At 39.0% G+C, this 24,869-nt stretch overlaps 1 protein-coding gene across 1 annotated transcript in view; it reads right to left on the minus strand.

Annotated features, from left to right (window-relative positions):
• Positions 1 to 6,498: 6,498 nt before the first annotated feature.
• Positions 6,499 to 24,869, minus strand: part of RFX6 (regulatory factor X6) — a 38,004-nt gene continuing 19,633 nt past the window's right edge. Inside the window, exons 6-18 of the mRNA XM_030490342.1 lie at positions 24,415 to 24,522; positions 21,957 to 22,034; positions 21,750 to 21,863; positions 19,292 to 19,341; positions 18,609 to 18,768; positions 16,866 to 17,010; positions 15,618 to 15,727; positions 13,361 to 13,478; positions 12,111 to 12,233; positions 10,517 to 10,726; positions 9,364 to 9,873; positions 8,147 to 8,365; positions 6,499 to 7,273 (exon numbers count right to left, since the gene is read on the minus strand). Of these exons, the coding sequence (XP_030346202.1) occupies positions 7,110 to 7,273; positions 8,147 to 8,365; positions 9,364 to 9,873; positions 10,517 to 10,726; positions 12,111 to 12,233; positions 13,361 to 13,478; positions 15,618 to 15,727; positions 16,866 to 17,010; positions 18,609 to 18,768; positions 19,292 to 19,341; positions 21,750 to 21,863; positions 21,957 to 22,034; positions 24,415 to 24,522 (2,109 nt within the window). The 3' untranslated portion in view covers positions 6,499 to 7,109. The remainder of the gene's footprint in view (positions 7,274 to 8,146; positions 8,366 to 9,363; positions 9,874 to 10,516; positions 10,727 to 12,110; positions 12,234 to 13,360; positions 13,479 to 15,617; positions 15,728 to 16,865; positions 17,011 to 18,608; positions 18,769 to 19,291; positions 19,342 to 21,749; positions 21,864 to 21,956; positions 22,035 to 24,414; positions 24,523 to 24,869) is intronic.

A 24,869-nucleotide genomic window follows, 5' to 3' on the forward strand; every position in this document is an offset into this window, starting at 1 on the left:
TGGGTTTCATATAAGTTCAACAGCCCTTGCTAAATGAAGAAACAACCCCCTTTCAGCAGCTTCTGCCCAAGTAAATCTTAATTCTGACTACAATATTGATCGATATTGGTCTCCCTGCTGTCTGTTTTATGTAGAACAAAGCATAGTTCATGAGTCCCTCTAAGCAGTAGGATTAAGTCAAGCTCGATGACCACTTCTAAATGCAATATTGATTCATGGTCTCAGCTTCATGTTGACACACCCCCTGAAGTTAATCCTAATGCCAAAGCTAACTCAGATTTAAGCTCCACCCTGAGTACATCATTAAGAAGAAAGCAGCAAACTTTCCTGAATTAACTATGTTAAGTTAAACATACATGCAGGCCCTACTGGCAAAAGCCAGTAAGCCAAGCTCGGGCATTTTGCAGACTCATCTGACATTGTAGCCTGAATCCAAGTCCATAAACTCAAGTTATAGCTATTCCCAAATCCTACAAACAGAGTTCATCATAAAAACTAGACCTGTGACCTGTTTCAGACAGGTGATTTAGTATAGATTTGAAGGCCTTTATTTGCAACAGCTATAAGGCCCATACTAATCAGGCAAGCCTTTGCCAGACTCCATCTCCAAGACTAATATCAAATTTAATCCAATCCCTAAAGCTGCATTAGGGATTCCAGTTAAACTGTAGCCCAAAGCTGTTCATACAAAAGGCTGTTACAACCTGGGACATATTAGACCTAAAACTAACTCTAATCTATCTCTTACCAGTCATCAAAACCAGGCAAGGCTTCCTGCATTACCTAGATCTAATCAGTAGCAAGCAGCCTCAGCAATTTTAAGCTTGGTTTGGTGGCCCCTTTTATTTTAGTACAGTAGTATTGGCTGCTGTGGGACTCCTGGCCTCTAGCAGTACGTCTGTGTCCAGAAGTAGGGCATTAATGACCTGTATGCTTGCTCTCTTGCTTCTACAGATTCTTGTATTTCTCTGCAGATTCTTGCATTTCTCTGCCTGATCTTTGGTTCTATTCCTAACAGACTTAGCTTCTTTAGTGTCAAATACCAGCTTTTCCAAGAGTAATGAACTCTCTACAGTTTTGCTTCAAGTGCTGTAGGAGCGGTGAGGGTTTTTTGTCATTGTTTCTTCTCTGGACCACTTACTCCATGAGCCGAAAGTCCACTCAGTTCTCATCACACACTGAGAGAAACAGAAGTGTGCTGAATCATATAAATCATCTGTTCCTATTCCAGCACATCTGTAATATTCTAATAGTCTGCCTTAAGTACAAAGTTTTGCTAAGTGGCTCATCTCTACCCGCTACACTACAGGCTCCCTTCCTCTCTGTGACCACTGATCACTCACATACTAGATGGATGTCCTGGGTTTAGCTTAAACGATGACAACGGAGATGGCTGTCAGGATGCTGATCTGACCAGTAAGATGCATATGGCATAGGGGATGACAGTATGATACACAGACTTAATTTTAAAAAATAATTACACTGTGTTTTCACTACACATTTAAAGGTAAAGACAAACATTCTTTTGCTAATTTGAGTCTGGAGCATAATTTCCAGCACACTAGACAATCAGTTTTCCAATATTGCTTTGTCTTGGTTGATATAATTTAGCATCATAGAATCATAGAATCGTCTAGGTTGGAAAAGACCTTTAAAAAAAAGACCTTTTGGAGTACTGTGTACAGTTCTGGTGTCCTCAACATAAAAAGGACATGGAGCTGTTGGAGTGAGTCCAGAGGAGGGCCACAAGGATGATAAGAGGGCTGGAGCACCTCCCGTATGAAGACAGGCTGAGAGAGTTGGGGCTGTTCAGCCTGGAGAAGAGAAGGCTGCGTGGAGACCTCATAGCAGCCTTCCAGTATCTGAAGGGAGTCTATAAGGATGCTGGGGAGGGACTCTTCCTTAGGGACTGTAGTGGTAGGACAAGGGGTCATGGGTTCAAAATTAAACAGGGGAAGTTTAGATTAGATATAAGGAAGAAGTTCTTTACAGTGAGGGTGGTGAAGCACTGGAATGGGTTGCCCAGGCAGGTTGTGGATGCCCCATCCCTGGCTGTGTTCAAGGCCAGGTTGGACAGAGCCTTGGACCACATGGTTTAGGGCAAGGTGTCCCTGCCCATGGCAGGGGGGTTGGAACTAGATGATCTTAAGGTTCTTTCCAACCCTTACTATTCTATGATTCTATGATTCTAAGATCATCAGGTCCGACCATTACCCCAGGACTGCCAAGACTACCACTAAACCATATAATCAAGGGCTTCATCTACATGGTTTTTGAACACCTCCAGGGACAGAAAGTTGGGGCTGTTCAGCCTGGAGAAGAGAAGGCTGCGTGGTGACCTCATAGCAGCCTTCCAGTATCTGAAGGGGGTCTACAAGGATGCTGGGGAGGGACTCTTCCTTAGGGACTGTAGTGGTAGGACAAGGGGTAATGGGTTCAAACTTAAACAGAGGAAGTTTAGATTAGATATAAGGAAGAAGTTCTTTACAGTGAGGGTGGTGAAGCACTGGAATGGGTTGCCCAGGGAGGTTGTGGATGCTCCATCCCTGGCAGTGTTCAAGGCCAGGTTGGACAGAGCCTTGAGCCACATGGTTTAGGGCAAGGTGTCCCTGCCCATGGCAGGGGGGTTGGAACTAGATGATCTTAAGGTCCTTTCCAACCCTTACGATTCTATGATTCTATGATTCTATGACAGTGATTCCACCACTGCCCTGGGCAGCCTGTTCCAATGCCTGAGCACCCTCTCTGTGAAGAAAGTTTTCCTAATATCTGATCTAAACCTCCCCTGGTGCAGCTTGAGGCTGTTACCTCTTGTCCTGTCACTTGTTACTCGAGAGAGGAGACCAACCCCCACCTCACCACAACCTCCTTTCAGGTAGTTGTAGAGAGTGATAAGTCCCCCTTGAGCTTTCCCTTCTCCAGACTAAAAACCACCAGTTCCCTCAGCTGTTCCTCATAAGACTTATTCTCCAGACCACTCACCAGCTTTGTTGCCCTTCTTTGGCCCTGCTCCAGCACCTCAATGTCTCTCTTGTAGAGAAGGGCTCAGAACTGAACACAGGGTTCGAGGTGCAGTCTCATCAGTGCTGAGAACAGGGGGATGATCACTGCCCTGGCCCTGCTGGCTACGTTATTGCTGATACAGGCCAGGATGCTGTTGGTCTTCTTGGCTGCCAGGGCACAAGCTGGCTCATGTACAGCTCTGTTAGTACCCCCAGGTCCTTATCCACCGAGCAGCTTTCCAGCCATTCTTGCCCAAGCCTGTAGTGTTGCATGGGGTTGTTGTGGCCCAAATGCAGGACCTGGCACTTTGCCTTGTTGAACCTCATATCATTGGCCACAGCCCATTGATCTAGCCTGTCCAGATTCCTCTGCAGAGCCTCTCTATCCTTGAGCAGATCAATACTCCCAGCCAACTTGGCGTCATCTGTAAATTTACTGAGGATACACTCAATCCCCCCATCCAGATCATCAACGAAGATGTTAAACAACACTGGCCCTTACACTGAGCCCTGAGGGACACCACTAGTGACCGGTGGCCAACTAGATGTGACACTATTTACCACCACTCTTTGGGCTCAGCCATCCAGCCAGCTTCCAACCCAGCAAAGAATACACCTATCCATTCCATGAGCTGCCAATGTCTCTGTGGGAGACAGTGTCAAATGCTTCACTTAAATCCAAATAGACAATGTCCACAGCCTTTCCCTCATCAACCAGGCAGGTCACCTTATCGTAGATGGGGATCAGGTGGGTCAGCAGGACCTGCCCTTCATGAACCCATGCTGACTAGGCCTACGTTTTCCCACGTGTGCTTTATGATATCTCTTAGAATCATCTGCTCCCTGACCTTGCCCGGCACTGAGGTCAGGCTGAGAGGTCTGTAGTTTCCAGGGTCTTCCTTCCTGCCCTTTTTATAGAGAGGCATCACATTGGCCAACCTCCAATCCTCTGGGACCAGCCCACTAGACCAGGATTGCTGATAGATGATGGAGATGGCTTAGCAAGTTCCTCTGCCAGCTCCTTCAGCACTCCTGGGTGTAACCCATCCGGCTCCATAGGTTTGTGTACATCTAAGTGGAACAGGAGGTCTCTAACCATTTCATCCTGAATTATGGGGACTTCAATCAGCTCCCCATTTCTGCCATCTAAGTCAGGGAACTGAGTACTCTGAGGATGGCTGGTGGGACTATTAAAGACTGAGGCAAAGGCAGCATTAAGCCTTTTCTTCATCCTCAGTCGTTAGGATTCCCCTAGTATCCAGTAGAGGATGGAGGTTCTCTTGGCCCTCCTTTTATTTGCATAAGAATCAGTTGTACTTTAGAAGAGGAAACAGATTTGACCTGTTCATCCATTTCTTTTGCCTTTCCTAGCACCAGTTCAAATTCACTGATATTATAGCAAATAGATGAAAAGGATTTCATTTTTCATCTTTCCTGCTGAGAAAGAAAAAAAAAAAGCTTCTCTTTTTTTCTCTAGGCAATATTAATTTGACACTAATTGCACTCAATATGTACAATCTTTTATCACAGATTTTCTGGCATGTATATATTAAAACCAATTTATTAACCTATCCACAAAAATGCACCTGAACCAAGTAATACAAAACCACTAAGTGATGACTCCATTGATTCTTCATGTTATTTACTGTAATGCTGCTATACTACGAAAGGTAAAAATCTTCCCATGGGATATCCACAAAAGCTACGAACTATTTAATTTCCCACAGACAAAGCCTACTGAATTAATCAAACCACGTATTTGACTTACTTAACTAATGGGTTAAAAACTGGAAATTTCTCATTTGGTTTTGATAGTTACAATTATTATGGGTTTGTTTTGTTCTGCAACACTGTGAGAAATTTCTCTTAACTGGCTATTTGAATATTAAGGTATTTTTTTACTGCTCTTTGCTGCTGATAATTAACTGCAGTTTACAACAGTGTAGTACTTCATGCTACTCTGTGTTATGAGCCATCACAAGAATCTGCACATCTAATGATATGATATTGTTTCTTATCTCAGATAAAGTGCAGATAAAGTAATTTACACCAAAAAACCCACTCCACAATGCAAAATGGTTCACATGAAAAAATGGTAAATGACTGGAAATAATGCATATAAATCACATATGAGTCACTACATACTGCAAACTGTGCTTTTTATGTAGGCCCTGGTGGACTAAGACCCTGTCTGCTAGTGGCTGCCTGCTTCCTCTAAATTCTACATATTGCTCTCACATAAATTCAACAATCTGAAAGTTTCCATCTTAAAGTAGTTAGTTATGCCGTGCCATTTGTCAGCAGAGGGAGCCAAGCATTTCAGGGTAGTGACTTATCATTTCCCATAATGACACATCCGTTACCTTCATGCTCCCCTTCCGCATTTTATATCACTTGGAATGGGAGGGATCTATCTCTCTTCATTGACTGTAGAGGTGACCCAGTTTCACAGGGAGCCTGTCTTTAATAGGACTAGTTTTAGGAGCAAATATATCCTGCTCTGTATAATCACAATGGAATAACTTTTTTGCAGTACTTATTTCACTTGCTGTAAGATCTTGCACAATATATGTTTGAACAGCCTGTATTACCACTCCATGTCATTGGGAATTTGTATTGAAACCAAAACTTTTTTGCATCATAATGACATTTTTGGTCACAGCAGAAGACTTTACCCTGAATTACGAATCATTGAGTTCAAGTGTTCTACATCTCATTTACTGAAGTATGGTGTCTCATTTCTGCATATCAGGAATTATTAATGAGCTAGTCCAGCTAATGCTCCTTTTTACCCTTGTGATGCAGTCAGTCTTCTTATGATAGAAACTAAAGGAAGTTATACAGGATTAGGAATAAAAACTTATCATGATACTCTACTACCAAAGTCTACAATATCCAGGATATATTCAATGGACTGAATGGGAATACAGACACCAACTAACCTCAGAAGACTGGATTTAAATCCAAATCTGAATCTGATGTTGGGACGATCTGATTATAAAATAACACCTGTTATTTCATGAAAGTGTAGCAAGAAGCTTGCTTTGTAAGCGTGTTCTACTCTTCATTCTCTTCAGTATCATTAATGAATATTCACCTGACTTCTCCAGAAGCACACGGAAATGCATGTTTGTATACAGAATATTATGGCATGTGTAAAATATTTTTCTATTAAAATAGCGGATCAGGAGTGTTGCAGTATTTTTTAATCATCTTTATCATTTCTGGTCTCAGTATACACAGTTACCCTAAACCCATGAAAGCTGATGGACATTTTTTTGTGGATTTCCATCAGCAGAAATTCTGGGCTCATAGCACAAGTAATTTTGAAATCTTGTGGCATTTTTTGGCATTGTTTCGTTTGTTTCAGTTATCTGGCTACAGTAGCAGGCTACTGCAATTAGATAGCTTATGATATTTTAATGTTTCTTGGGGGGTGATTTTAAAAAAAAATGGTTTATTTTGTAAGAAAGAAAGAAAAAAAAAACCCAACAAAAACCAAAACACAATATCTTTTATTTATTTCCTGAGGACTTTCACTTACACAAGTAGGCACTAAACATTTGAAATTGACTTTCCAGAGCACAGCAGTAAAAAAACTTAAGAATTTGGCTTAGTTTCATTTAAAACAGTAAAAATTGACCTTGTAAACATTTCCATAGGAGGTAGGATACATACATTTGACAATCTGTCAAATAAGAGAAAGTAAACAGTTACTCTGTGGTCCTAATAAATAATGAGTAACACAGGCATTAAATAAACATTTTTATACAAAAAGATGTAAGTGAAAGACTAAAACAGCATTTTTAATAAATTAGGAATAGATGTAATAATTTCTTTACAACTTAGTCTTGCAAGAATCACTGGCTCGTTCTGCTTGCCCAGAATTTTTGACTGAGAAGACGTAATGGTGAGAACAATCCTGAATTCACAAGCAGGACCAAATTTGAATATAGCTATTTTTTTCTGTGTGGAGCACTGCTAATATCCCTCTTTAACACCTATATGTAATACTTTTATATTCCATCAAGTTGGAGGGGATTGTATCATAGCCTTAATGTCTGGATTTGGAAAGTAAGCTTTAAGGCACTGACATGTCTCTCCCAGTTAAGTTCCTCCAGCAGCTGCTCCCATGAATACAGTGTTGATTGGTGGTAAAGATGACACTATATCTCTGCTTGGTGGGCCATGGGGCTCCAGATTTTCCTGAGAAGGGAACTGACCAGGTGTTCCATACATGCACTGGGAAGATGTGGTTTGCATGTTTGAAGCTGTGGGGAAACAAAAAAGGTTACCATAATTGCAAGTTTTCTATCTATTGAATTTAACAAAAACCACAATCCAATTGCATCTGATGGAAACTTTAGCTACCAGGCACACTATCTGAAGGATGGAAATGTCAACACTTTTATACTTCACTCAATTTATGTATACTTCAATAAATTTTCTTCAGTGGCACCGAATTCTTGCAGAGCCTTAATGAGGCAAGTAATGTCTGATCTTCTGTGCAAGGCTAACAGGTAAGTAGTAGGAAGATGTAATCAGCAACAAAACAAACAGTGCCTTAGTTTATATCTTCCATGTAACCCTTTTTTTGAGTGTGAGACCAAACTCAGATGCCCTTTATTTAATGCATATACCAAAACAAACGCTTTGGGGTTAGGTAATTTCACCTAAAATTCATTGTCAGTGGGATCTTTGCCTAAGACATGCAGTTGTGGAAGCACAGGACAGGAAGGGACTATGCCATGGAAAGTCTATGTCTAGACATCTCTGACCCAGAGTTCGTTTGATCTGTGTGACAGTGAGGATCCTTAAGAGCCTTTAGAAGAGTTCAGTCCATTATTAGCTCACTTAATAGATAGTAAGTGTTTCCTAATACAGATTTTTCTGCAACTGAGGGCCAGGCTGGTCATTCCAGTCCTCATGGACAATGGATCATAGTCCTCCTTATGGAATCAAAGAGTTATTAAACCCACTGTCCTGCAATTTTAAGGAAAACACATGATACATCCTGGGTACTGAGCCATTTTATCTCAATATTGCATCTCATATGCTATATATGTGAGCTGCAATTTAATACTCAGCACTTGTTAGGATGCTAAAAAGTTCGTAGCTCTTCCTCGGTCATTGGCTATACTTACACATAGGAGTCCGACAGGTGATTGAAGGTGAGGACTCTGCGTAGTATGAGCCTGCTTGTTTTCTTCCACTGTCATCCAAGATATTCAGCGGATCATGTATATCATTGTATGATGGCAATGATCGAATGCTGCTTACACTGCTGATTACAGAAACATGTTGATCCACCATTGTTCCAAGTCTGTGAGATTCGGGATAATTTATATTGTTTCCATAATACCCTATTGACAGGAGATTGGAAAAAAGCAGAGTGAAAATACTGTTGAAGACAAAGGGCAGGGTAGGAGCCTGTGATAACCTGGGACAAAAGGTAATTGTTACCAGCTGAGTTCCTTGAGAGTAAGATTATTTATGTACACATACAGCTTAGTGACATTAGAAATATATGCAGTGATTGACCCAAAAAAGGGATGGTAACACAGGAGAAAAATATCCTAAGAATTCGGTCACGCCTTCAGTACAGAATTGCCCTTCCATTCTAAGATCAAGAATCAAAGAGTAGCCCACAGTCAGTGGCTGTAAGCGACACCATGGAGACTCCTATTCACAGGTCAGTGCTCCCTTCTGAAGCACACCATCAAGGAAAGTATATGTGCAAAGAAATTCTGCATGATAATACATACTTACTTCATATACAAATCCATATAAAAGCAATAATTTTACTGTGTCTTTCTTTCAGAAGAGGGAGGTGGTTTTGCTGACCATATCTCTAAAGCAGATTGGTGCAATAACATTACGTTTGAAATATGAGAAATATTAGGGACGATGTCTCAAACTAGTGCTGGTGTACATGTTTATACTTTGTCTCACCACCCTGACCTTGTGACTAGAATGGTCCATTATGCTGATCCCAGAGGTAAACTATCTTATGCCTGCTCTGTTTCATAGTAGATGTTTGGGGGCTTTTCAAGGGAATGTTAAATCACAAGGTCAGCCTGGTTTTGCTTCCTTTGTGCAAGACATGGCAATGATGCCAAAGTAAGATTACCATAGGCACAGCATATACATTTGAGGTCTACTGAGAATTCACCAGAGGAAAATAAATCCTGAAGTAGCTTGTTAAGCTACTTTACAATCTCTGTGTGTCATCAGAGAAGTGCAAAACAGGAAGGTACAAATAAGAACTGAAAAACATCTTCCATAGAAAAAGGCAGATAAAAGGTGTTTTACTCCAGCAAGGAAGAGAAACAGAAGGGAAAAAGAAAATATATATTAATACCGTTGGAAGCATTAGCAGGATATGCTGCTCCTGGGCATGTAGACACCGAGTTGCTCAAGAAATTAAAACTCCCAGAATTCAGAAACTGCATATTGTGTGTGTCCTGAGACATGGATGAGGGACCATAGCTGGAAGGGGATCTGGCGTTGTATGGAGACACAGCACAACTGTTGCTGAAGTAGTCTCTGGAGAACTGCTGTTCACTCAAGGCACTGAAGCGACTGTGCTCTGCTCTGTGGTGGTAAACTCCTGAAGTAGAATGGGCCTGAGTTCTGAACATCGTCTGGTAATTGGAATTGTTTCCACAGTAATTCTGATTAGTTTGTGACAATGTCTGGTAAAGGGGTTCTGAATAGGAAGAGCACTGTGAATGTGTGGATAACACTGGACCTACACTTGGAGGTCTCACAGCCATTGGCCCCTGGTTGATAACACTTCCTCGGCTGACCATGGCTGGTGAAATGGGTGGAGTCATCAGGTGACCAGTGCTTTGAGACAGTTCCATCTGACCTGGAATAAATAAGCATTAGCTGCGATCAGCATTCATACTGTGGTACTGCTGAATATACTGTTAAGACACTGTCCCTCTAATGACCCCCACCTATACAACCCATACTCTTCAATCCATGACTTCAGGGTATGAAGCTTCCCACGTTCATTCTCTGGCTTAGAGGCTGTCACATTCAATGAGAACGTCCAGCAATTGGTGGAGTCACCATACCTGGAGGTATTTAAAAGATGTGTAGATGTTGTGCTTAAGGACATGGTTTAGTGGTGGACTTGGCAGTCCTAGTTTAACAGTCGGACTTGATGATCTTAAAGGTCTTTTCCAACCTAAATGATTGTATTGTATACATGTATGAATTATGAGTCACGTGCTCCAGGTGTTACTGTTCATTCTCTCCTCACAAGAACCTCATCCAGCCAAGAGGTATAGGATACTTTTACCACTGTTCCAAGAGGATTTATTACTGGCAAGGATCTACAATCACCATCTTCTGTAAATCAACACAGAGGGTGAGTTCATCAAACATTATTTACTAGAGGTCTTTATAAATGCATATGGTCATTGCTCCTCCTACAGCAACATGTTACTGTGGACTGAAAGTCTAACAAGCAAGTAAGAGGAGAAACTGTAAGACCTGATACATACCTGTCAGATGCATGTTCTCACTGTCTCCTGCAGTGAAAGGATTCAGACCAGAAGCTACACTGCTGGGCTGACTAGCTGACAAGGACACGTAAGTTTGCTCTGCTAGACACTCATTTTTGACTGAAGTGTCGCTGGACAGAGGAGCAGCTTTGTTACGATTTGCTAGGAAGCAAGAGCTCGGTGATGCGGTAAAGGTGGCTTTGCTTGCGTCTGGAAGAGTAAGTGAAAACTCTTGGTGGCTGTTATGTATGCTCATTGCACATAAATTCACCACTAGTATATAGACAGCATATGAGCTGCCTGATTTGTTCATATCTTTGATCGCTTATTTTAAAACCCAGTGAAGCCTTCATGTTTTGCATGTAGCCAATGAATACAAATATTGCCCTAGTCTTGATCTTCCCAGTGGAATTGTTTGTAACATATTCCCTGACCACAGATCTACATCACAGAGTATCAGCTTCATACTGGAGCCATCATACTGAAGGTACAAATCAGATTGATTCTCTTGTAATAAGAGTCAGCAATGAAGTCAAGTAAATTGTACTAAGAGTGAATCAAGCTCATGATACTTCATCCTAAAGAATTAATAATGGGAATTTTAGAATGCTTGAACTCTATTTTCATACTGATATCTAGAGAAAAGCATTTGGTATACTCAGCAGTTGTTCTGTTTTGTGCAGATTATTGATAAAGTCTTGCTATTTTTCAGGGGAAACCAGGACTTGACTTTATGGTTTCAATGACTTCGCCTAAGTATCCAAGCATAAGGCAACTGCTACATAGGACAAATCTTTTTCCTGAAAGATGAATTAAAAGCATCAACTGCCAGACAAATTCTATGCAAGTTTCTTGCAGCAAAGGGCAAATTTAGGGTAACAACAACCAAAAAGTTAAAGATTGATTGCTGGTGCTAATGTTAATAAAAATATTTCAGCAGAACCATTTTTATATAGTCAAGTTTCACTGAATTTTTGGGGATTAACTTGGACTAAAATTTGATCCAAATCAAACTTCATTCAGTTTTACAGCAAAGGACCTGGAGTATAATACTTCAAACTGTCTAACCTTGAAGAAGCCTGGTAAATGGAAAATGCTAATGTTTTAAATTCTTTTTTTTTTGCTTCCACATAATAATACTTCAGCCAGATGCTAAACAGGGCTCCAAATTTGTGTTCCAACCTTGCAGGAATATTTGCATTTTGGTAACGTTTAATATGTTCCTAGTTCCAGGCCCAATTACATATTTAAGCTTTGGCAGAAAAACTGGATTAGGAATTTCTGCCCTTTCTGCTACTTATACCTCTTTTCACACTTCAGCTTGTGGCCCTTCAGATGTACCTACAAGTGTTTGTTGCACCCAAGATGATTTCAGAGATCCAGTTTACTCACATTCCCATAAATTGTTATTAAGTAAACTATGGTAGGAAGGTGGGAATGAATTGCTGAGGGGTCACAAGCTTTTCAGGTGAATTTGACAATGTTGCATATAGCTACACCTTCAGGAGAAGACAGTAAGCTTGTTTCTGTTTAAACAAATAAGTCAATTTCTAAAAATACAGGAGTACGTTTAAAAGAATCAAGCTCTAGTTACCTAAATTCTTCATGTATTTGTCCAGTAGATTTTGGAGTTCTTGTTCTTTGTCATTGTTGAACTGTGTCTCCATGGCAAGCAGGATGTACTCATCTAGTAGCATGCGGATCAAATGAAAAGAACCTTTGGGAAGAGAAAGAGAGAGAGTAGCTAAGTTATCTTTGTGACCATCTCTCACCACTCCACAAGAAGCGAGTGAAACAAACAAATAATTGTGGACTTTAAATGACCTGGCAAGACCAACAAGGAATAGTGCCTAAATTCTAGCTCTAATCTCTCTTTGCACTGGCCCACCTAGCTCAATTGTTTACTGTCCTGTAGGCTATTTGACCACTAATTACATCAAAGAAAAATACTGATGAAAGTGAGACATGCTTTATACTTGAAGAGGGCACACAGTGGAGCTAGATAAGGCCAAAGTCTGCTAGAATGCCTCTGCTCTATTTCTGTTTGCCTTGTGCTAAATAACCAGACAATAACTGGTAAAGTCTTTGACCTTATTTCAAGGATATATCATATTAAAAATGTGTGTCTCCTTACAGCCATTTAAAATACCCTTTGAATTTTAGATAACAATTTACCTACAACTAAAGAAATTATATTCTAGATTTAAAGTGAGTTTCACTTGCTCTACCATCTTCTATTTTATAAAAGGTTCTTTCCGAAAGTCCCCAAAAATGTAAACACTTCTAAAGATGGACATGTGAAACTTGGGTTTCAAAAACCACAAACACTGTTTAATTGACTGTTTACTGATCCCAAAATTAAATGAGTGGTGATTTGCCAAATTCCTTTTGCTGGTATTAAAACATAACGTGCATAAGAACTTCTACATGGCAGTAATTTTTTTTTGCCATACTGATCCACATGTAAAACAACTTATATACATCTTCTGTCTCCTATACTGAGATATGCAGTTATATTTACGTTGCCATGTTAAAAAAACCCAGAGCTTTTCAAATGGCAAAGCAATATCAAAACATCAATTCAAAATAAAAATACCTTTTAAAAAAAAACGTGACAGGAGAATGACACTCAAAAATGACACTCAAATGGCTCACCAACAAAATCTTGCTAGCATTTACTGTGAGATGTTAGTTTGAAAAACACATTAGACAACATTTGTGGCTTTAGGCAAAGAATCTTTAGACTGGGACATGTTCCTCTGCTCAGGAAATGGTGGAAAGCTGGTAAGTGCTAGCACCTATGTACAAAACATTAGTGTTTTTACAAAGCCAAAGCCTAGGTACCAAAACTTGATGCGTTGTTTAGAGTTAGATTATGCATCACTCGAGCACCGAAAAAACTCCATTTGAGAAGGAAGTCTTGAGCTCTCTTCTTTAATGACCTCCCATTTTGCTTGCTCGCCTGAAAGAGAGTAGTAAAATACTGTTAAGTATGCTAACTTGTTTTCTGCACATGGGAGAACTGAATATGCTTGAGAGTTCAAGGAGTCTTTGACTCCAGATGATGTGACAGGGTTGGATCAAGCTACCTGATATCCTCACAGAATGTGTCCTAAAGTGATAAAGAGAGCTATTCACTCCTTTCAGTGTAACCAGCGTAGAACTCTGACAATGTTAGATGAAGCAAACTGCTTACTTCTTGGGCTCTGCTGTGCCCTGAAGGTATGTAAATTGCCTCATATTCTAGTATTAAAGGTGCCAAAATGTTCTGTAAATATGCAGGTGTACAGTGCAGAAATAAATTTTAGAAACTCTACCCTCTGCCACTATGTTGTTCCATATAAACAGGGAAATTAGTCTTTGTACTTTAACATAATCTAATACCGGCCAGACTTTCTCTTACAAAATGGTACGTTTACTATCGTGACACTGACACTTTTAATGCTGCTCATTTCATACTGTCACTTTGCTCTGGCAGTGATTTTTTCATGTGGTAATGTATGCCCTGTTGCTTTCTCAAACAGCAAGCAGAAAGAAGCTGATGTGTGAGTTTGACAGTAACCACAATTTGGCGTGAACAGAAGGCAGACAGCAACGGAAGGATTACATGTTCTGTAACTTATTAGCTTCTGCTTAGTTGACCTAGCCTCCTATCAGGACTCATTGGTATTTCTTACCCTTAACTACTGGAAAACAATGCTAGGAACCATGCCTGTTAACTTTAATAATATCATATTACATAGTAGATGATGAATGGGAGAGAGTTTCACCCTTTCTGCCTGGCTTCTTTATCAGGAATTGTCTTCTGAAATTGTGGAATGAATTTTAGACCATAATCATTTGGTTATTTAGATGAGTTGTGATTGCTTAGCTTCAGTGGGAGTTTTGTGTCTAGGTAAGTATGTATGAGGACTTGTTTTGGCTCTGCTGCCCTGAATCATTCAAAGCTCCTCACTGTGCTGATCACTTGTGACAGCAAAGTTAGGAAACTCGAAGTGCTTTAAAAGAAAGAAATATCACTGTCTCCATTGAAACTTGAGAAAACAGGTGAAGAAAGGAAAAATGACATGCCTATGGTTGTTTCGTAAGTGGCAGAGTCACTGTCCTGCAAGTCAGTCAAAGCTAACTGCACTGCCTCCTCCTTCTGCATCCATTCATACGAAAATGCTCCCTTAAATGGTGGATTAAATATTCCATCTCCAGATAGAACAAGACCTGATGAGAAGACCAGTGTTCAGCTCTAGCAAGCAATGGGTAACAATTTATTCTGCTAGTTTACGCTAATTAGATTCACGAATTGGTAAATATCTCTTACTTGAGCTATAACATAGAACTCAATTATTTTGTTCTGAGCCATAGCGTAACCATTCATATATAACTACATGCATATAAAATACTTGTGGTTATAAAGCATCTTGTAAATCAGGAGGGGGAAAAAATCCCATCAAAACCATCAATTACTGCTTTAAGAATCATAATAAAGCTATAAAACTGTATCTTTCATCCTGGTCTGTAGAAATCCTTCTACAGGTATTTCTGAATCCATCTGCTACATTAACTTACACCATTCAAATACAATGAAATCACAGAATCGTAGAATGGTTTGGGTTAGAAGGGACTTTAAAGGTCATCTAGTTCCAATGTCCCTGTCATGGGCAGGGACACCCTCTACTAGACCAGATTGCTCAAAGCCCCATCCAACCTGACCTGAACCTGGAAATAAAGAATTGCTTCTCTAAGGAACAGCTTCTGCTTGTTTGCTGAGCAGTATACCTGTGTTTCTGCATACACAGACGAGGTGGATGGGTTTCTTTCATGTACACTGCTGACTTTAATGTTAAGATACTTCTTAGTTTGTTGCACTCATAAGACCACTTAACAGCACTCAACATGATTAGTTAGAACTAATGGCACTGGAACCTTTCTCACCAGATGAAGAACTCCCCTGTTACAATAAGGTGATAGGAGCAGAGATGAGAATCCCACGAAGGTAACCAATGGGACTGCCTAAATGTAAGGGGACTGTGTAAGTAAGGGGGCTGTGCAAGGAGTAAGGGCAGTAGGATTTGGTCTTGAGTCAGGCAGAACATTTGAAAGGTACCTTGATAACCCTTTGCTCAACCACAGTATCCAACCATTCAATAAATGATTCCACAGTGGCATTCTTCTTTAGAAGGTCCTTCAGTTCTTGGAACACTGTAACAGAGTCATCTACCATGTAAAAAGGAGAACATATCATTGCATGCTATTCTGAATGTGAGAAAAAGCCACTCACCAGCAATATGACAATATTGTAGCATGGAAAGGAAAAGCAAAGAATTAGAGCAGTGAAGAAATAAGCAATTGCCCACCAAAGCAAGCAGACACACATTCATCACACATACATATATTTTAATTACTTAAGCATTACAGTGATACAGGTTGTAAGACAATGAAATTTTACAAGAAAATAAAACAAAAAAAAAATCTGATATTTTCAATTCCTTTTAGGATTCAGCCTTGAAAACCTTTTTATTACTAAGCTTGGTAGTAAAGCTTTGTCTGTAATGTGGCAGACTTGTGTACTGTCTTAGGTTTACCCTATATTTAGAAGTTTCTCACAATATAATGTAAATCTAACTTCATAAATTCCCATTTTCGAAAGAGTAGGAAATGGGCAACTCAAATGAAAATGTGAATAGGTTTCTGAACCATTAAGAAGAAAACAAACTTTCATGATCAAGTAATAACATTTAAAGGACAACACACTGCTATTCATTTCAGCTGTTCAAACTCTGATCAACATGATTCCTATGACAAAAGTTACCTCTTTAATAGAGAAAATGGCTATTTTTTTTCAACAAATGAAAATTAACACTCTTCACTCTAATTCTGTGTATGAAAATAGCTGTTACACTTCATAGAAAATTATGTATTTTGTTAAAGATCAACATGAAGCAAAAAAAAAAACTATTCATACAAAAGAAAACTAAAGTAGCTCAAACATCCATTAAATCAAGCCATAATGATATGCAATTTTTGAGGCATCTTTCAAAAATTGATCTGTGCTATTATCCTCATATGATTAGGACAAAACTTCTAAAGAGATTTGGTTACACTTAGCAACTGACATGTAAATGATTTTTTCAGCAATCATTTGTGACTTCTCAGCACAAGGTTCTGTTGTTGTAGGACATGCTAGGGCAACCAACTGGTTTTCTTAAGACGCTGAAGTTAACACTGAGCTAGACTAGAGGGTGCAGTGCATCTGTGTGACTTTTCTCAGTCCATCTCCAAGTAGACTAGTGTGGTGTGGAATGAAAAAGTGAATTACTTTTAATGATATATATATTTATCACCATGGACTTACATTCACTGTAGACCTCTCCATCAGAGTCTGTGCTCCCTGAGACTGCAAGGAGTGCCTGAGAGGCAATACTATTCAAATCAACCTTTTCAATGTCCGACACCATGGAATTCACCACATGCTGATCAAAAAGAGCTGGCCGAGCAATCTGGAAGAGAAGTGAATGTAAAATGGTCAGACCCTGTCATGGTTTAACCCCAGCCTGCAACTAAGCGCCACACAGTCACTCATTCACTTCACACCCCTCCGTGGGATGGGGGGAGAATTGGAAATGTAAAAAAACTCATGGGTTGAGATAAAAACAGTATAATAATCTAAAAAGAAAAAAAAAAGAAATAATAACAATAACAGTAACAATACCAATAACAGTAACAATAGTAAGAAAAAGAGGAAAAAAATCACAGAGAGAAAAATACAACCCAAGAAAGACAAGTGGCGCAAATGAAAAAGGTTACCACCAACTGATTGGTGCCCACTGAGTCCCTGAGCAGTGCCCCCTCTGCCAATCTTCCCTCAGTTCTTATTGCTGAGCATAATGCCATATCGTATGGACTATCCCTTTGGTCACTTGGGGTCAGCTGTCCCAGCTATGTCCCCTCCCACATTCTTGCCCACCGCCAGCCTACTCTCTGGTGGGGTGAGAGGAAGAAAAGGCCTTGGCTTTGTATACGTTCTGCTCTGCAGTAATGAAAATATCCCTGAATTATCCACGCTCTTTCCAGCACAAATGTACACCATAGCCTCATACTAGCTACTATGAAGAAAATTAACTCTATTCCAGCCAAAACCAGCACAGACCCACACCTGGGGATCACCTGAATAACTCCTCAGAGAAGAATCATTTTCTGTTTAGTTATGGTTGGGGTTTTCATAGATCAGTTGAGAAAATGTTTCCCTTCCATTACACTTCTAACGCGTTTCCAGTGTGCCTTTCTATCAGATTATCTTCCTGATGTCACCCACTTGCTACTTCTGTCTTCATTTTTATGAAAGAGAATACTAAGTTAAGATGAATATGTGGTGCATCTACAGTTATTCATGAGGATTTCTGCCCAAGCTGTTAGCACTGAAGTTCCCAAAAGGCATTTTACCCCATTGTATGTTCTACCAAACCATCACATGGAGGTGCCTTCTAATTGCAGATACTTTGGCCTAGACAGCCTTGGAGCCCTTGGCTACCTGTCACTCACAAATTCTCTTTTCAGTTAGAACTCAAAAAGAAATAAGCTCACTAAAGGACACCATGGACAAGACAGTGAACCTTTGCTAGGCAAGAAAGATCATCTTGATATTTTCCAATTTGGAACTAAAAAAAAATACACATATATTACACTTCATCACTTGGTTGCCTAAAGTTCCCATGATAGTATTTCATTATAACCATGGTCTTTTCTCTCGTTTCCACTACAAAAGTTTGAAGTTTTGGTCAGATCTATTTATGGTCGTTTTTCCTTCTTGCATGGTTAATACTACGAGATCCATCCCTGGCGGTGTTCAAGGCCAGGTTGGACAGAGCCTTGGGCGACATGGTTTAGTGCGAGGTGTCCCTGCTCACGGCAGGGGGGTTGGAACTAGATGATCTTAAGGTCCTTTCCAACCCTAACTATTCTATGATTCTATGATTCCATGTGAAGTCTTCCATGGCTGAAGTTGAACTTTGAAAAAATACTGCATTGTATCTCATAGCCTGAAAGGTGCACCAATCTAGTTGACAATTTTTTGGATATATAGTCTTATTCTCTTTACCTGTGCTAGGTGTAGGAATGATGTCTGTCGTTTCAGGGACGAAACAAATCTTCGTGCAATAGGCAGTTTCTTATCTGCCAGATTTTCTGGTAGATTTTCCAAAGAGGAAACAACCCACTGTTCCCAATTTTTTGCAAAATTTCTTATATCTGCCAGTAAACTATAAGAAAAAAAAAAAAAGTGTTTTAGAGAAACATCAATAAACTTTGTCTTGCATTAATTTAAATAATTAGATTTCAATCTATGATTAACAGAAGATTCAGAAACAACTTATACTAATCCTCTTATTAAAGTCTTGTTGAGAAAATGCTTAAATATTATGGTGATGCATAGGAAACAAACCTGAAAAATAGTCTGGAAAAAAGGTAACAATTATTTTTCCTTAAACAACACAAGTACATTTATTTCTTTTTTGCTCTTATAGTGTGTTAATGTAGAAAAAGCCTATTTCAACATATCCAACAAGCCAGTAAAATAGGACATTAAAATACTGTGTAATATTTACTATACTGTGTAATGTTCTATAGCTGTCCTCAGAGCTAAGCATATTTTGCCATACATACTCTACTATTCTAAAAATGAGCATAAATATAAGAAAATTTATCTGGGATATAGAATTTCTGCTCTTCACCTGGAACATGCTTAACAAACAGAATTTAACATTATTATTGACAAATACCTACCTTTCTGGCATTTCTTGCATTGTTGCAGGGATAAGTACATCTGTAAGGACCTTCAAAAAGGTAACAGAAAATTATATTAAGCTTCCACTGGCCATTTATTCACTCATGTCTTTCTTGTCTACTTAGATCGCAAAGTGATAAGGACAGCAAATTTATGCAGAATAAAGCCATTCAACTTATTGTCCAGATACTGTAAGTGTTATTTAAAGCAGTAATTATTGGAAGTGATTAACTTTTTTAAAGTGACATGTTATTTAAAGTGATACTTAAGTGTTTGACACCAGGTTGGACAGGGCTTTGAGCAACCTAGTCTAGTGGAAGGTGTCTCTACCTGTGGCATGGGGGTTGGAACTTGATTACCCTTAAGGTCCTTTTCAACCCCAACCATTCTATGATTCTATGATATTTATATGCCTAGATTTCTCCCACCACTATTAGGTAGGAACATATGAGATATTTTTATATATAGGTAGCTCCAATTCTTACTGAATGCCAGCATGCCAGTAAAACAAGAAAGTACTATCACTCCTGTCTTACAGTAGGGAAATCAGTAGAAGTAAGATGCATAAACAGTTTGTCTTCTCTAACATCACTGTGAGTCTCGGTAAAGCATGTCCCAAGTCTTTGAGTACTATTAGCCACTTGACTCTTCTTTCTGCCATACTGAATGTGTTCAGATATTTTAGGACAAATCCTCTATAGCTAAGTATGATTTGGAGATGTTTGGGAAAAAAACTGTGCCATCTGGCATGCCTTCTGGGGAATGTTATTGCAGAGGGCAAAGCTGTTAGCTTATATCCCAAAAATCTGTTTCCACTACTGATGTAAATGGTTTGATAACAACACAACAAAATTCCTCCTTCTTTCTGGCAGCTGTGCTGTCAAGAATATCTAACATTATTATAAGTGAGAAACAGTGAGACACAAAGAAGAGGCACAATAGTAAATTTATGAACTTTTGAGAAATTCTGTCTTACTTGATTTATAATTTACGGCTCCTCTAGTATTTCTTCTTCTGTCACATTAAAAGCTTATTACAAGTAAAGTTAATATTGGACAGCACATTTAGAGCAAGGAAAAACTCATAAACCTGAGGTACAATATAACTTCTACAAGTAAATGAGGCTTAATGGCTCATCTCCAGGGCAGTAATTATGATCCTTGATGCTAATCATCTTTACTTCTCCCTGCTAGCTAAAACACCTCTACTCACTTTACAGTTTGATATGCTTCTAATAAATACATATTTTCATCTTTTCTGGATTTTTCACCCATATTTTTGTACATTAAAGAATGAAATAGATGACCATAACACAGTGATAAACAACCCCAACTCCCTTGCTTTGGCTGCTTGGTGTTTTACTGTTAGGCCAATAGTTATTTTTTCCCATCAACATGTGGTTGTGAAATTTGTTAAAGAGAGGATGACAAAAATTTTCTATTTATATGGCATGTCATATCAGAGGAACCTAAAGTACTTTGCAGCTATTAATTAATGATCCAGTCTGATGTTCCAAATTAAAAGCTTCAGTGGCATTACGTTTTTTCCCCAGTGCTCTATTGATTAATCCTGACCTGGCAATACTCCTCAGTTTCACTTAGTTTCAGCTATTTGTGTGATCATGCTGTTAACTAGATCAAATAACACATATGGCATAAAACCTCTGCAAAATAAATGTTCCTTAGATTTTTTTAAACCCAAACCAGTTCAGGGTGCAGCAGTTTTGCTGGTACATTTAGCAGCATAGGAACAGAAACAAAGTGTAGCAGGCAGGAGAGGCAGGAATATCTTAACCCAATATTCTTCCAGCTTTGTAACATGAAGCCATGGCCTGACATAACCTGTGAGTAGCAGTTTGTGTGTGGAATCACCTTACTGATCTGCCACAGAATGTCTTCACTGGTAGAAATTGCAATAATCATAGAATCATAGAATGGTTTGGGTTGGAAAGGACGTTAAGATCGTCTAGTTCCAACCCTCCTGCCATGGGCAGGGACACCTCACACTAGACCGTGTCACCCAAGGCTCTGTCTAACTTGGCCTTGAACATTGTCAGGGATGGGGCATCCACATCTTCCTTGGGCAACCCATTCCAGTGCCTCACTACCCTCACAATAAAGAACTTCCTTATATCTAACCTGAATAATCTTTTAAGTAAAAGCAAGGCTTCAGTTTTCACCCAGGCTTAATTTAGCCTTGTCAGTGAAACAGCCCAGCAAGCAGGTCAGTATTTCACCATTAGTGTGCTGCCTGTAGTCACGCAACAAGTGTTCAGCAGAGCTGAGACTGGACTTCAGCTTTTACATGCACCAAATTCCATGATTTCAATGTAATCCTTCCTGATTTACACGGGTAAGAGGCAGAAAGCAGTCACGGCGTCCTGTTATTCTAACTGCAATGCTGTTTTTACACAAGCAAAAGCTGTAATGTACCCATGAAGCTAAATGCTTAACTTACCTTGTACAGTATTGAGTCACAAACGCAGAAGATGTCAACGATGATGGGATTTTCAAGCAGGGGAAGAAGATGGTCAGGCATTCCTTGCCAAAAATGTAATAAGAAATGCTGAATCTAAAGGAGTAGGAACCAGATTCATGGACATAAATAACGTTTTCTTGGCTCCCTGTGCACATATACCAAGAATGGTCGTTCAAACAACCTTACCTCTTCGAAGTTCCCATTAATTGCATTGTCAAGGACACACTGACAGTGTGTCTTGTACATCATGATAAGAGTATCTACCTATTTTGGAAGAAAGAAAGATTAAACAGAGTTTCTTAGATCTCTCCTTTACTTCTCTAATGATGTAGGTTTCTGCTTTCTGTAGCTAGGATTTAAATATAGAACACAAATTGTATTACGGTGCATATGCACAAATAGACAGCCTGTTTAGCCAGAAGTGATGTGGTGGTCACTCTAGGTTTTATCAACATCTTAGAGTCTGGATGCTGTTGTCAGAAATATATCATCTGAGACTCCATACACTGTGAAAATGTGGATATCAAAGCAAGGCAATAACTAGATTAGACAGTCAGATGGCAAAGTAAATTCCCCTTTCTGAAGCTAAGATTAATCCCAAAGAGTAGTACAAGTTAATCATTAGGCTACTATAGGCGTCTATGACTGTTCTGAAACATCATCTAGTTGGACAAATGAGAAAATAGCTGCCAGTCATTTGGTCAAAGTTTAATCACTGCCTTACATGAACAGAACTTTAAAAAGCAGAACTCCCTTTCATCTCATCAGGCTAATTTATCTGAGTGGAGTGTTCCCTTATTTTAATGACTGTCCAGAGGTATTACTAGACTTTGTGAAAAATAGTAGTAAATTTTAAAATTTGTATCAGATTATAAACCAAGAAATTTTGTGAAGTATTTTAAGGAAAGAAAAATGCTAGCAAAACCATTCTTATGATCCAGAATCCCAGAAAGTTTGTCACAGCTTGTGAACTTCTCTGGCAAACCAATGTCAGGTTTCAAATGAACCTAGTACCACCTTATTTGAATATGTTTAGCATACAGATTTCTTTGAAAACAGACCTTGCTGACTTTCACATCTGCTTCTGTAATTACGTATCTTTGAAAAACACTGGCAAAGTGTAAGATTCAAGAACATTTTAAAGAATATTTTTTTTTAAGGAATTGATGGAAGACAAAGGTTTGGGTAAGCTTTTTTCAGAAACATAAAATGAAGAAATTATCAATCTATTTTAGTGTAGGCTGCTACATTTATGAACTCCCCAGAGATTTCAGTTGCATGCAAGTTCTTAAGAGTTTAACACAGGAGTTAAACTTCATGTATGGGATCTCTTCAAGAGAGTACCTAAATACTTTAGGTTCAGTAACCCTTGGCCAGATAAGATGAAGGAAGGGAAAGATGGTAAAAAAAGAAAACAGGAAACAAGACAACAAGGAATGAGGAAAGAGCAGCAAGGAAAGAGAGAGCGGGAAACACACAGAAGTTCATCTCTCTTCCCATAGTCTCCTCATAACTGCTTGAGTCTGTCCACAGACAATCACCCTCAAAGCTCTGCTGGGCCCTCCTATCATCTGGTTAAAACATCAGAGCAACTAAATGCTGCAACCCAAAAATGAAGATAAAATTAGCTGCATTTTTTTCTTCATTGTTGGAATGGTAAAATTCAGTTTTGCTTACACTGCTGTGTTGGGTCTGCATGGAACCTCAAATGCTCTTCAGATTTAAATGTAACCAAGAATACTGTATATATGAGAGATGGAAACCATAGCAGCAGGTGATGCACATTGCTGAGTACACCAGTTCTTGCGCTTTCTTTAGGAACTGTAAAATTTCTAGCTAAGATCTCTGTCCTACAGATGGCTCCTTTTGTTCAGTCCTCACAGCAGGAATCCTAGACTTCACTGCTTTCACAAATCAAACTTAAGAGGAAGGGGTCATAAACCGAAAAGCTTTAAAGCAACATTTCTAGAGACAGACACCACCATGACCTGTATTGGAGGCTAAATTGGAGAGTTCTCAATGTGTATCAAAAGGTTTCTAGCACAGTTCAAGGATGTAGCAGCCTGTAATGTGACCAGAAATAAAACAAACGTAGCACACAGACAAGGACTCAAAGACATAAAACATATACCCGCAATACTTCGAACAGAACAGTTACCATTAGGATGAGCAATACTAAGTATTGATTTGGAGAATAAAATTTTACTACTAAAAAAAAAAAAAAAAAGTTCAGATTTTCACAGTCTCTTTTCAAACAATTAATTTAAAAAAGCATAGTTCATCTAATTATTTGTTGTGAATTATTTGTTCTGATCTAATCAGAACAAAATTTACCTTAAAACCAAAGACATTTGGAATGAATACAACACTCAGTTATTTGTTTGTTTTGCTCTCCCAGTCTTACATACCATCAGTTTGTAAAATACTAGGTCAGTTAATAGGTAAATAATTCAACCACCTTTCCAGTGGAAAGCCAGTTAATCGGTGTTAGTAAAGGTTTGCCCCCTCTATAAATCAGTCACCTCTGTTTGATTATGGACATTTCTGGCTCTTTCATGTCAATACCTCAAAGGCTAAGATATGAAGAAACATTCTGTGGCAATTTTTGATCTGCAAGACAGAAGAGAAGTAGCTCACATTTTACCTTGTCTTTAGAAATGCACCCTTGAAGCAAAAGGTGTTGAGCACTTGGAAACTCTGGGAGGAGAGTCCCAGTTTTGGAACTCAGAGAATATTTACGAGTGAAACCACCCTGAAATGGAAGGGAAAAAAAACAGGAACATTGGAATAACCAATATAGGTTCAATTGAAACCAAAAATTCACGCTAAGTTGTATATTATCTCACAAGTCTCTCAACATTCCTGAATATTTGCATTCAGATAATCCTTCCAAATATCGATGTGTATCCAGACTTGGGTTCCAGCTCAAGAATGTAAATAAATATGTGCCTAGATCTAAACTCCACCAAACAGTTTTCAGAGTGATGGAGCCTTTAAACCACATTAGTTCATGTAATTCTACAATCTATGTTTAAAACCATAGATTTTATGTTTTTATTAATTTTAATCTATGTTTAAAAACTGAAGTAAAAAATTCTC

Source organism: Strigops habroptila, chromosome 6, assembly GCF_004027225.2.
Source record: "Strigops habroptila isolate Jane chromosome 6, bStrHab1.2.pri, whole genome shotgun sequence".
In the NCBI taxonomy this organism is placed as follows: domain Eukaryota; kingdom Metazoa; phylum Chordata; class Aves; order Psittaciformes; family Psittacidae; genus Strigops; species Strigops habroptila.